The 13,331-nt window shown below is 38.1% G+C and overlaps 2 protein-coding genes across 3 annotated transcripts; both read left to right on the top strand.

Annotated features, from left to right (window-relative positions):
• The first annotated feature begins 424 nt into the window (after window positions 1-424).
• zc3h11a (zinc finger CCCH-type containing 11A) lies at window positions 425-8,613 on the top strand. 2 transcript variants are annotated; one of them, XM_065241328.2, is made up of 17 exons: window positions 444-521; window positions 1,807-1,873; window positions 2,013-2,143; window positions 3,943-4,062; window positions 4,140-4,263; window positions 4,360-4,545; window positions 4,633-4,692; window positions 4,775-4,855; window positions 4,943-5,044; window positions 5,340-5,408; window positions 5,497-5,592; window positions 5,675-6,196; window positions 6,313-6,380; window positions 6,462-6,849; window positions 6,938-7,104; window positions 7,193-7,347; window positions 7,453-8,613. In XM_065241328.2, the coding sequence occupies exons 3-17, from the start codon at window positions 2,090-2,092 to the stop codon at window positions 7,667-7,669; spliced, it is 2,409 nt and encodes an 802-aa protein (XP_065097400.1). In that variant the 5' UTR covers window positions 444-521; window positions 1,807-1,873; window positions 2,013-2,089; the 3' UTR covers window positions 7,670-8,613. The 2 variants fall into 2 exon arrangements, with proteins under 2 accessions (XP_065097399.1, XP_065097400.1); XM_065241327.2 differs by having other exon boundaries at window positions 425-1,873.
• Window positions 8,614-9,497: 884 nt separating this feature from the next.
• On the top strand, window positions 9,498-13,202 carry maf1a (MAF1 homolog, negative regulator of RNA polymerase III a). The gene is made up of 7 exons (XM_065241326.1): window positions 9,498-10,167; window positions 10,284-10,412; window positions 10,502-10,664; window positions 10,780-10,901; window positions 11,001-11,120; window positions 11,254-11,352; window positions 11,651-13,202. The coding sequence occupies exons 1-7, from the start codon at window positions 10,085-10,087 to the stop codon at window positions 11,670-11,672; spliced, it is 738 nt and encodes a 245-aa protein (XP_065097398.1). The 5' UTR covers window positions 9,498-10,084; the 3' UTR covers window positions 11,673-13,202.
• Window positions 13,203-13,331: the final 129 nt, after the last annotated feature.

Raw genomic sequence — 13,331 nt, 5'->3', positions numbered from 1 at the left:
CACGCGGACATGGGCAGACCACATGACATCAAAGTACCGCGAGAGCTACAAGAATGCAAACATCTGAAGGTGCTCTCGCGGTAATGTGATGTCATAGTGCACGATCGAACAAATCTGTTTAACGTTACAGCTGCACTTCGCTGCCTGGTGGTGAAGCAGTGTTGTGGCTAGAAGGGTCACAGCTACTATCAAAATCTCGTGAAATCTCGCTCGATGAGCCTTGTTTTCTTCTAAATCCTACCCCAAACCTAACGCTAAACACTAGGATTTAGACCGTAGCTGTATATTTCCTAGCCAGAACCGCTGTTTTCCATCCAAATTCTACCCCTGAGCCTAGCCCCACACCTAAATCTCGCGAGATTTGTACGTAGCTGTATCCCTTCTAGCCAGAACCGTCAAGCAGCCAGTCCAGCCGCCATTTTGTTCGCTTATGCAAAGAAGAAGAGGCGAGAGCAGGAGCGAGCGACGTCCCGTCTCCAGTCATCAAACCGAGCATTCTTTAGTCCAGTCGGTATAAACTGGTAATTTTGAACGCTTTATTTAAACTGACTGAAATTATATACATATTGATTATTTTATTTCGGAATAGTTATACTAATAGTCATGTTATAGTCACGGAGTTAGCAACATGCTATCCGGACAGCCATTTAACATTTCGGTTTCAAGTACACAACTTTTAAGCTGAAAACATATAAATAATGGGTCTTTTCGTTTGTAAAAATGTACGTGTCTTTTATTAATTGGGCCTATATAAAACGAAAAGTAATTACAATCAAAATTGATGATTAGGGTATAGGCCTAACACTAACATTAAGTGTGCTAACGTAAGTAATTAAGTTGGCTAACGTTATAACACTATTCTTTGATGTTGCTATGTTGTTAAATAGATTTAAGTCATCTTTATTTGTAAATGTTTTTTTGTTTGTGTGTTGGCTTTTTGTTTTGACTCATTTATAAATATGTCTCTTAATAATTATTTTGTATTACCTCATGCCTTCAAGTATTTTGTAAATGTAACAAAATACCTTTCGGCTATCTGCGCCATAGATTTACATATGCTGACAGAAAATTGGCAAAATATTTATTCAAAGAATACAAATTTTAAAACATGATGGGTGGATAATTGAACCATTATTTAAAAAATGTGGACTAAAATCAAAATTTAAATTTGGCTTCAAATTATGAACCGATTTGTGTATAACGATCTATTTCTGTCAATCCAAAACTTGTCCTGTCTCCCATGACAATATTATAATACACATTTGTTGTCCTTTTTTTAAATAACCATGTTCAGTATATGGGGAGTGTTTTTGTCTCCTTTAAATGTAGGTTATGCAAGAGCTTATTCTTCATTCCAGAGGATAACCTGGATTTGGATATCCGCTGAATTAGCTTTCCCGAAGATTGCCACTTTTTTTAATCGCACCACTTTTTCCCATTGGGCATTTTCCCCTTAAAGTTCCGGCCCATTTTAAAAATTCAACCCAAGTACCACCTGGCTTCAGGAGAGACTGAAGACTTCATTTTCCCAAAATCCTCTCCAAGATACGCAGCCCCGTCTTTTGTCCTTTTCTCTTTTTTTTGACGACATCTAGTTTGAGGATTTTTTTTAACTCCCCCAACCCCCACACCCCTTACTCAGCATTACTGGAGAAAAAGAAAAAAAATATAAAAGGACATTTTCCAGCAACTACCAATTTTAACAAAGCAGTCTGATGGGAGCAGGTCTCGAAGAGAGGCAGATTAGGCCACAGCTTGCCTCTCTCACCCTGTACCCTGTTACTCATCAGTCAAGTGTTCCTTCAGGATCCACACAGCACGGAGTGACCCTTCAAGAGCTTGAGATCACCAGGGAACATCTCAACCACTGCAGGTGAACCAAGTTCTTGCAACAAATTTTCAGTCCAGTATTTAAATATCGGCCACCAATTTGCTTCATTCAGGACAGAATGTTATGAGAAAATATAAAGGAATCAACAGGAGCATGAATAGGCTTGTAACACTCTAAATAGGGAGATTCACCCGGACCCTTATTGCGTCCCGGACGAGATCCAGGCGTCACTGTGAAGATCCTGAGAATTGTTCCAGAATGACCATGCAAGGAGATGACTGCTACTTCTACTATTATTCAACTTGTACCAAGGTAAAAAAAAAAGACTAGAAAACATGGTAAAACTAGAAAGACTTACAAAGATATAGCTTGTATATGTATGCTATGCTTTGATCTGAAATGTCTTTGTCATGCTGCGTTAAGGGCTGAGTTGAAAAAAAAAGATTCACCGATTCTGAATCGATTTTGATATTATTTTCTAAAGATCTGAAGAGAAAATAGTAACTTAAACTTGCCCCGTCATTAGGCTTGCTGCGATTAGATCAGTTGCCCACCGCGACACTGTCTTTCGCCGTCGTTTTGATATTCTCTTGTACTTAAATAATTTAGTTTCGTTATAGAGAGCAAACACTAAGAACTGAATGTGTCTGCTGCCTGAATTCAGCGGAGCTGAACGCGCGTCACAGAGCAGCAGGTGTCAGATTTCATTTATTTCTGTCAGTGTGCAAGGCAGGAACCCACGTGCTTACTCGTTTTTGTTATAATATACATATATGATTTTTAATACAAGCGAGATCGTTTTGTTGTTGTATTTATCATCAAGAAAAACAATAAACCCATCATTCAAGCAGCGGACTGGCGGGTTCTGTAAGAATTACCTGCGCACATTGACTCAAGCACTTAATTAAACCAGCTGTTGCACTCGCATTGCACGCAAATTCATATGTGATTTAACGCAGCTTACGCAAACGCTGCTTTTAAACAGTTGCGTTATTCAAAAGTGAAAGTAAAATGCACACGTCTGCATGTGCATTTATAAGCCCACCGGTGGGAAAATTCTGTCACCGCAGCAACCCTAGATTGAATTCACGCATGCGCGCAAGGTGGATGGACATTAAAACAATGAACATGGCGGTCAGTAACGTTAAGCAGGCGGTTGTTTTGAAAACTCCAGAAATGCAAATAGTATCAATAGGTTGCATAACTACAGTCCTGTAATTCAGGTTACAGCTGGAAAAAAATGCTTTTTTCAAAAACACTAATCTAAATCTGGAAGATCGGATCAGATCGAATCAAATAATGATAATCGATTCAAGATCTTGAGAATCGGAATCGATCCTTAAAATTTTAATCGAAACCCAGCCCCAGCTGCGTTTACACCAACTGCGTTTGAGGCGTCAAAATGGCCTCTACCGCGCCTAGTTTGCCACTTGAACAGTTTGAATGCATTCGCACATCTAGAGCAAAGTAGAAGAGGAAAATGCAAGCATTTGACGTGCATCAGAGGCGAAATCTGCTTCTTGTGGGAGGGGCAAGTGCTATGCGGTTGTCTGTTTGCAAGATGGCTGATGTTGATTGTGCATTTATCGAGATAGTTACCAAGTTGTATTTGGTCTATAGGGGGAAAATAAACCGCGTGGGTCGATAAACGTCACGTGACTTTAAAGTGAAATGTGTATTTACAACTTACCAGGTTGCCCAATGTCCTCACTGACACTCTTCCAAGCGAGGTCCTTTTTATTCCAGTCTCTATAGAAATAAGAAGTTGTCGTATAGCTCTGGGTGACTGCTCACGGACAATAACAAGCATTCCTTCATGTTGATTGAGTGACTCCGGGTGGGGCTGCGGCCACAACAGCAAGCAGGCTCCTGATTGGTTAACACAGCGCGAAAATCCGCCAAAGTTCAAATTTTTAAACTCGGGCATCAGCCAAACGCGAAATGCACAAAAAGCCTCTACCGCGGCTGGTGTAAACGCAGCATTAGTAAATTCATGTATTCCTTCAATTCTATTCAACGTGAAATTTTCAGTTTCACAATGCATTTGTAATAGATTAGGATTACACAAGGTAAGACATTCGTGTTAATTTGTTATGATTTGCCTTTTAAAGGGTGACAGCTGCCCTTTTCGACACTGTGAGGCCGCCATGGGCAGCGAGACTACTTGCACCCTATGGAAAGAGCAAAGGTGTTTCCGCAACATCTGCAAATTTCGCCATATGGAGATAGACGTAAGGGCTCACTTGGCAAAATAACTCTCTTGTAGAATTTATACTGGATCACTAATACACTTTTTTATTTTCTATAGAAAAACCGCAAGCAAATCCCATGTTATTGGGAAAACCAGCCTGCCGGCTGCCAGAAACCACACTGTGCTTTCCATCACAGGAAGCCACGTGTCATTGATGGCTCTTGTATCCCCCCAGACAAAGGTACAGTATGTTTATGGACACAAAATGGCTTTCATATGCACACGTGTAGTCTTAACAGCTCTACTAAACATATGACTGTTGGTCATTGCATTACAGGACATGCTTTGAAGAACGATAAGGAAGAGCCACATGAAGACCAAGTCAACCAAGTCTCAGCCCCTATTTCAAATCCCACTAACCCACAAATAAGAGGAGTCATCAGAACTGAGACCCAAGAGAATGTCCCCAGTCCCACCCATCCACCAGTGGTTATCAACCCTGTGGACGATGATGATGAGGATGGTAAAAACACAGTTTTGAGATGCAATTCTTAAGATGTGCTGGATACACTGCTTTTACTAAAAATTCTCATTCTCCTTAACTTTACAGACCAGTTCTCAGAAGAAGGAGATGAATCTATTGGAGGCTCACCCAGAAAATTGATCAAAAGTAAAAAAAAAAGTTATGTTATTACTGCAATGTTTTCTATTATGCACTGGGAGCTTAGTTTAATCATGGGTCTGTCATGCAGATGATTCTCTAAACTTTGGTATCCAGACCCTGGAGGAGATCAGGTTGAGGAAGTCACTCATGGCCAATTTAAAGAAAGCTGGTAAATTCATACTTTTGTTATTATTGTCATGTGTTGTTCAGATGTTCGAAGATCACTTTTCATTTTCTGTCTTTTGTTTGTTCACAGGGCAGTCCAACATGCACAGCTCTGCTCAAAACAGCGGAAATGCTATTGAAAAAGAAAACATTCAGGCTTTCCTACAATCAGAAATTAACAATGCCAGAAATAGTATGTACCCCAAGTGTTTGAACATTTTAGTTATTTACTCCTCTAATACCTTATGGCAGTGTTGGCCAACTCCAGTCCTTGGGTTTCCTTCTTCAATGTTTTAGATGTCTTCTAATATAAAACACCTGATTTAGCTCATCAGCTTGTTTGTGTGTTAATTAGGAATGGTTCTGGAAGGAGGCTGATGAGTTAAATCAGGTGTTTTTTATATGGAACGAGTGGAGTTGGGAAACACTTGCTTATGGTATCAAATTTCTTATTTCATTTCAAAACCCTATTAAATTCCATGTTTCAGATTCTTCTAAAAGTGAACTTGGAAAAATAAAAATTGCAGACAGGCTTGGAAAAAGAATTTTGAAAAAAGGTACTTTTAACATTTTACATTGGAATTGTGGTCTCATGTATTTAAAATATTTGCCAAAAATGACACAAGATTTAAATTCTTTGCTAAGATGCGGCTGTGGAGGAAGATGTCCCTTTAAAGCGATGCATTGCTGAACGTCTTGGTGGATTTATTGAATCTTCCACAGACATGCCTCCACAGAAAGGTAAGAGATCATGCTTGATCAAAGATATTTGATATTTTTAATATTAAGTTATTCTTATGTGAATTCTTATGTATCATTTCAGCTCAAAAAACGGTGCGTGAAAGACTCGGATTGACCAATGACCTCCCTACCACTAATACGGAGCCAAAGTCTTCTGGAGACATACGTATAAAAACTCTTGAGGAGATTCGGCAAGAAAAGGCTGCCAGGACCCTCAACGTAAGCAAAGTTGTTAAAGAAAGGCCAGTGAAGGACCCCAGCCCATCCAAAAAAACAAGCAAACCTAGTGGTGCACCTCAAGTGAAGACGTTCTCTGAAATCCTTTATGAAAAGAAAAAATTGAGGGAGGAAAAAGCTGAGGAAACAAACTCAGCTGCTGGAAGCCCAGAGAGGAATGAGGGGCCCTCCACTGCCGGGGCTGCGGTCAAAGCCTCTGCCACAGCTGGAGAAGTACGAGTGAAGACACTTGAGGAGATACGCAGAGAGAAGGCTGCACGAATGCAAGCACAGCTTCAGGAGACGACAAATAAGAGCACAACCTCTTGTGAAGTAGAGTCTAGTGAAGCTCCAAAAAGGCGAATTTTACGCATTAATAAAACTAAACGTAAGTCACAGAAAGTCATATGTTCTTGCTTGAAACAGGTGCTTGTTTAAAACATTTGAACAATTTTCACATGCCTTTGAGAAAGTTAACATAGCTGCTTTATTTTTTATAAACAGCTGCTACAAACACTGCGAGTCAGACAAAACAAGATACAGCTGATAAGAAACCCGAAACTGTTACGGAGGTAAGACTTGTTTTATTCTAATTTTGCTGTAGCATTGTCAATGTTGAAAGTCACACTTTCTCTTTAACATGCTTTGATCAGGCAAATGGAAAAGGGGGTAGCTCGAGCGAGCCCATAAAAGTTAAAACGTTTGAAGAGATCATGCGAGAGAAGAGACTTCGCAAGCAACAGGAGGAGCAGGGCACCTCCACCATCCAGAAAGAAGCCGAATCATCTATAACTGCTGCCTCGTCACCCGCTGCCTCGTCACCCACCTCTGAACCCTCCATTCAGCCACAGACCTCAGTGAGACAACGCATTACACTCAAACCTAAAACCCCACCGATCCCTGCTGCTGTAGCACCCCAGAAAAAATCCCCAGAGCGGTCTGAGGACAGTGCTCCATCTTTAGATACTCCAAAGCCCTCAACCCCTGCAGTGTTACCGGTCCAGCTGGCCGAGGGAACTATTCAGACAGTGGAGACCAAAGGTACTACCCAAATCTTTTTTATTAAATCTTTCTAACTTGAGACAGCCTTCTCATTTGACTTCTAATTGCTGTTATGTTTGCTTTTTAGTGAAGCCCAAGGTAAATGTGAAACCATCAGTAATGAAGCCAGCAGTTCAGCCTGCCCAGAAGAGGAAAGTTTCCAAAGTTCATCACTCCGCCATTGCTGAAGTAAAACCTCTTAACGCTGGCTGTCAGACACCTTCAGCGCCAGTTATGCCCAATAAGCGGCAGAAGGTGATGTTTTGATATAAATTTTTACATAGGGTTGGAATGTCATCGTTTCAAGCAGTAGGGTTACATTATTCTTGTTTTTCTTAATCAGTTGCCCACGCTACCTATTGAGACGGACACTCAGCAAGTGCCCTCAAACACAGAGGATGTTAATATGGTGCCTAAAGAGGATGTTAAAATGGAGCCTATAGTTGAGCCCAGCAGTACTACGCCAAAAGCATCCGAGTCTGTTGCTGTCCTTAAAAGGTATGGGAAATATTTTAAAAAAACTACGTTGTATTAAAAGGTAGGATAAATATTATGTATGTTTTCTTTGTTTATTTACTTAAATCTGTGCATTTTGTTTTGTAGCCCGGTGAACAGAACACCTAGTTTGCGTTTTCGGCGTTCCAGCAGCACAACTGTTCGTTCCACGGCTGTCGCTGTTACCAGTTCATCCTCAATGGATGATTTTGAAGACCTGTTAGATGAGTTTACTGATGATCGACTTGAGGATGAATTGGAATTGGACTCGGGCAAGGGAGAGGACGACCTCCTTTTGGAACTATCAGAGATGATTGACAGTTAGATAATATCCCAAGTGCCCTCTGCCATTTACAAAACACTTTTGGATAGGTTAAGGATAGAAAGGCGCTTTTTTTATTAAAATTGTTTTATTTGCAAACCCAGATACTTGTCTGTTTTAATGTTCCTTTAAAAAATTTTGTCAATGTAAATATGATTTCTTTATTGAGCAGTAGTGCTTCAGAAACACTAGTGTCTGTTTTTTTTCCCCGGTTCTCTTTATTTTCACTACTTATAGTTGTTAAAATCTGTTCAGATATGTATAGCAAGACAGCCTCAGGTATATTTGATTATGTTAAAAGTGATGTATAGCACTAGCACATAAATCATGTATTGCAGTGATAAAAAGTTTTCAATTGTGTACTGTGTATGCTAAGATTTGCTTTTTGTTAGAGGCACAGCAATGTAACACTTAATTCTTTTATGGTCTCATGCAAAAAGATAATTTCAACAGGTGATTTCCCTCACAATTGATAGGAAAACATTTTATTCAATTCTATTAATCTTAAATCATTTTAATGCTATGAAACGTTTTATTATGATTAAACTTTTTTTTTCTTTCATTTATGCAGACGAAGTCCTACCACCAAATTTTTTCATTAAAAAATTCCTTGGGACCGTCCATAATTGTTTTCTATTTATTTTAATAGTGAATCATTCTTGGACTTTTGACTTCATTTAAAATGTGAATATGAAAAGCCGTGTGCTCAGGGATAATGTTTCAGATTTTGCATATCTTGGCTTACATGAATACTTTTTTGTTTGTCTGCTCGGAACCATTTGGCTCATCCTGTTCATTAGTTCCTCTTATTTTTGTTAAACTTGACATGGCATTGCATTAGAAAATGGGACATAAAAATATTGTATTTTGTGCTGCTGATGCCTGCCTTCAGTTGTGTTGCTCCTACAAAGTCATTTTTGTAAATAAAATGTTTTAGCTCAAATATGTATTAAGTGTTTGAAAGACTTATTTTGTAAGCCATTTGGATGTTTTACCACACAAAGCGTTGTTTACAGTTACATCTAGGTTATGACAACTACAGCTAATGGGTTTTAAATTTTACATTAGAGTGCACTGTATAGTGTACATAAATATCTATAATACTTGACCCCCCCTAAAAATCAACCCAAGCTGACTTTGGAGAGATGGGATATTATGGATTACAACATTTCTCAGTAAATGTCATTAAGTTAAATGTTTAAATGTATGTGATGTCATGTATTTGTAGTTTACGTCTATATTCAAGTATATTTGTTTTTACGTGTCCCTGTTTCTCAATTGATAAAGCATAACATACTAAAAAATACATCGGTCTGATTCCCTGTGGACACACAAAGAGTTCAAATATTGTCTGAATGCACTAAAATGAACTTTGGGTAAACGCGTCTGACAAATGTAAATTTAGTGTTTGAGTTTAAAATACACAACATACTAGTACCAGAAGCTTGTGCTTTTTAATACTCTGTAAAAAAAACAAAGTTTGTAAAATATTAACTACAGTATAAAAATAAAGAATAAACAAATTATTTAATAATGTTTTATTATTGTATAGAGGTTCTGGTTAGAGAGGATAGAGCTACGGCTAAATCTCGCGAGATGTTAGGTTTGGGGTAGGATTAGCAAAGAACAATATGATATAATATGATTTCTTATTATTTTATTATTTCACTTTAAATTATTTGGGATTAGGATAAAAACAGCGCTCATCCGGCGAGATTTCATCAAATTTTGTATCCCTTCTAGCCACAACGGTGTGTAGATTTTACGTTAATAACAACTCCACACCCATAGGTGGCAGTACACTGTAAATACTATGGTTTCGCTGTGACGTCTTAACATAAAAAACAGGAGATACAACTGCGTATGGTACTGCGACTGAAAACTGCAAAACAAAACGCTCATCTTCTGGTGTTGTTTTTTCTGTGCAGCCATAAATCGTAGATTAAGGCTTTTATAAGCCTTGGGCTTCTCTTCGAGTTCTGATTCAATAGCTGGGATGCATAATTTCCCTCTAAATTTTAGCTTGTTTAATGGCAGGTATTGGAAATTTCACAGTAAAAAGGAAGAGATATTTATTAGACATAGAAGTGCATTAAGCAACCGACGAAGATTATTCACGCGATCGTAAGAAGCTGCACGAGGAGTTTGTGTTTACATTTTGAGTTCATAGAGCCGTTTGTTCTCGAAACAGAGGAGATATTTTAAAGGAGCTTTGTTGTTGTTGGAGACATCGAGGTTGGTTAATGTTAAACTAGTATTGATTATCTGTTCCGTAATTGTAATTTTAGTCTACGGCTCATATTTTCCAAACTAACGATAGTTTGGGTTGCTTTAACGGCGTAGTAACTGCACTACCCGATTGTTGTTTATCATAAATATTGACATCTAGCGTTAGTAAAGCGTCATTGCAGTGCCGTCATGAAGCTCCTGGAAAACTCAAGTTTTGAGGCTGTAAACAGTCAGCTTACAATTGAGACGGGCGACTGTAAGATTATTGGACGGTAAGTTATAATTATGTGTATTTATGCACATTTTTTTTTGTGTCACAGTTACTTTTACTCTTAATTTTATTTTAAAATCTCTGTGTTGTTGTCGTTATTAAATTTGTCTCCACTAGAATTGAGAGTTACTCCTGTAAGATGGCAGGTGATGACAAGCAGATGTTTAAGCAGTTTTGTCAGGAGGGACAGCCACACGTACTGGAAGCTTTGTCTCCTCCGCAGAGCTCTGGGATCAGTCCTAACAAGTAAGTAATTCACAGTTACTGCCCCCCGCTACAAAGAACTTGCTGAACCGAACACTCATTGCGTCTTCTTTAAAATATGTTTCTTTCAGAATGAGTCAGAGTTTGGATGAAGGAGAAGGTCCGCTGTCAGACAAATGCAGCAGAAAGACACTGTTTTACCTGATCGCAACGCTCAATGAATCCTTCCGGCCGGACTACGACTTCAGTCGTACCAAAGGCCACGATTTCAGCAGAGAGCCCAGTGTCAACTGGGTAAGAGGACGTTTGGATTATTAAATTGACACATATTACACAACATATATTACTCTCATTAATCACCATAAAAGTGATAAAAACGCTGATAAAACGTTTATTTATTTTTTCGCAGGTGTTTAATGCAGTAAACAGCAGTTTGTCTGCTGCTGCCGGGGAATCGTACAGTCACCTGCAGCCTCAGTTATGGGAGGCTATAGACAAGGAGATCAACCTTGCTGAATGTGACATATACAGGTACACAGCATTTAAACCCAATTCATTGTTTGTTGTTTGAGTAATCCAATTGCATATCATGCATGCTTAAAAATACGTTTTGATTGCGTTCTGTGACAGTTACAATCCAGATCTGGATTCAGACCCGTATGGAGAAGAAGGCAACCTGTGGTCCTTCAATTACTTCTTTTATAACAAAAGACTGAAGAGGATTGTGTTCTTTACATGTCGTTCGGTCAGGTGAGAGAATCTGCAGAACAGAGAAAGCAAACGCATGAGAGTATGATTCTGTGTAACATTAAAAACAGCTCGATGAGATGGATACGAAGAAAGACCAATGACTGTATTTTTGACAAATTGTGGTTGTATTTAGTCTTTTCATGGCTCCAAGAGACTCTGGTATCGGCACTGAACTGGATCTGGAGCTGGATGAGGGCAGCTATGAGGAAGAGGAGAACATGGATGAAGAGAGGTGAGAAATCATTGTATAGCACTATGAATAGTTCCTTTATTCACTCATGGTTGTGTCATCCTGTGTCATTAAATTAAAAGAAGAATTTTGAAACCCTATTCCAAGAACATACTGGAGTTATTTATGACACAATTGTCATGTTTTGTTTGGCACAGCAAATAAATCACATGATTTCCATGTATTTAGTAAAGTGCAAGAAACCAAAAGTAACATTGCAGTGTAATTACACACAGTGTTATTCTAATATAACCAGCCTGACAAGCAGTAGCTTGTGTTGTAACCAGTGATCTTTCAACAGGTATGGTGCACTGTGTGCCTGATAATGGGATCTCTCAGTCCTGTTCCTGAAGCCAGCAACTTCTTGCCCAAGTTTAAATTTCTGGTATTTTTCCCTCCATTCATTATTTTGTTGTTGGTCATTTTCTGAAAAACAGAAGCGGTGTGGCAATCCAGACATTTTTTAAGTGCTACTCATAGCAATTTAACTCTTACCGATACCACATGGCTATTTTGTGTACTTTCCTTTAAGACTTTCCGATGACATTTTCTTTACTGGCCTTCGAGGAAAGAAAAGTAATGTGATATGTGTCATCTTTTTTTATTTTATTTTTACTTTGCTTGTTGCATATACAGATTGAACTTCACGCTTCTTTTGTGTTCAAGCTTTATAAAATGCACAAAAAGTATTTCCACTAGATGGCATCTTCCAACTTTCCATGTCATTTGTCTCAGGTTACTCTTTGCAGATTCAGTATTCAGTTTTTATTTTTTTTAAGTTAAAAGGCTTTTTTAAGCATTAAACAGGAAGGACATTTAAAACAGATGCATGTTTTGATTTATAACATTTTTATTCATATTCTGAAACACACACCTGCTCTCAGCAACACTATTTCCAAACCATTTTAAATTGCCATCATTTATAGATGTTTTACCTTCTTTTTTATTTCTTTAACTTAAGTGTTTTACATCTCCATACAACCTGCAAATTTGTTTTCTAGATATAAAAAAATTGCCTGGCTACAATGTTATTTTCTCACAAAGAATAGAAATGTTAATGGAACGGTAGTAGATTTATCATTATAGACATGATGGGTCTGCTTTTGTTAGTGCTTTGTACTTTGTTACTGTTTTTTTCCACTGTCATTGAATTTTGTAACATCTGTGAGGTGTATAACATGTGAAGTAAACATTGTATCTCGGGTTTCTTTTGAAAAGACTTGTTTGTCTTTAGTGATCAATCAAGAAGAAATGGTGATCATCATTAAGAAATTGTTATTTGCATTAAGTAACTTTGCCTGTGTAACCAAGTTATTTGGAATGGTATCGGGTGTGATCGGATTACCTAGAAATTAGGTGTGAAGAATGACATACCGTAGTATTACAAAACCGACCATTCGATGTTCAAATAGGACTTTCAACATCAACCTATCACATTTAGGCCTGTAGTTGAATCTTTCTACTGATGATTAAAATACATTTCCTCATGAGAAACCTAGTTCTTATTGTCCAGTGTTATGTGATGGGATCAGTTGTTGATGATCGGGCCATATGTGGAACACCTCATGGTGAAATCTCTTTAAATTCTTTGTCTGTTTTAGATTTGACTGCGACCCTTCAATGTTTGTCATTTTGAGCACTGATGGTATGACAGAAATTTATTTGGATCAGTATAAGAACAGGATATTCAGATTGCTTTGAGTGTTTTTTCTTTTTTTTTTTTTGTACTATTGATAAACCCCAATTGTTTTAATTCGAACTTTTTTCTTTTTTTCTTTATGAATATACTTTTAATGAGTGTTTTTATTATTTCCCCAATGCTGTTAAATAAATCTACCAACTTAAATGTTCAATGTTTGCTTTTTTTATTTGGAAATGCAATAAGAGCTTGCAGGGATTAAAAAGTACTCTGCATCTTTTTTTTATACACTGCAACTACGGACCCGAACGATACATTATTGGATATCATTGTTCAGCTTAAC

The sequence above is a fragment of the Paramisgurnus dabryanus genome, chromosome 14 (assembly GCF_030506205.2).
Source record: "Paramisgurnus dabryanus chromosome 14, PD_genome_1.1, whole genome shotgun sequence".
NCBI classification, from domain to species: Eukaryota; Metazoa; Chordata; class Actinopteri; order Cypriniformes; family Cobitidae; genus Paramisgurnus; species Paramisgurnus dabryanus.
This window is presented reverse-complemented; position numbering and strand designations above follow the sequence as displayed.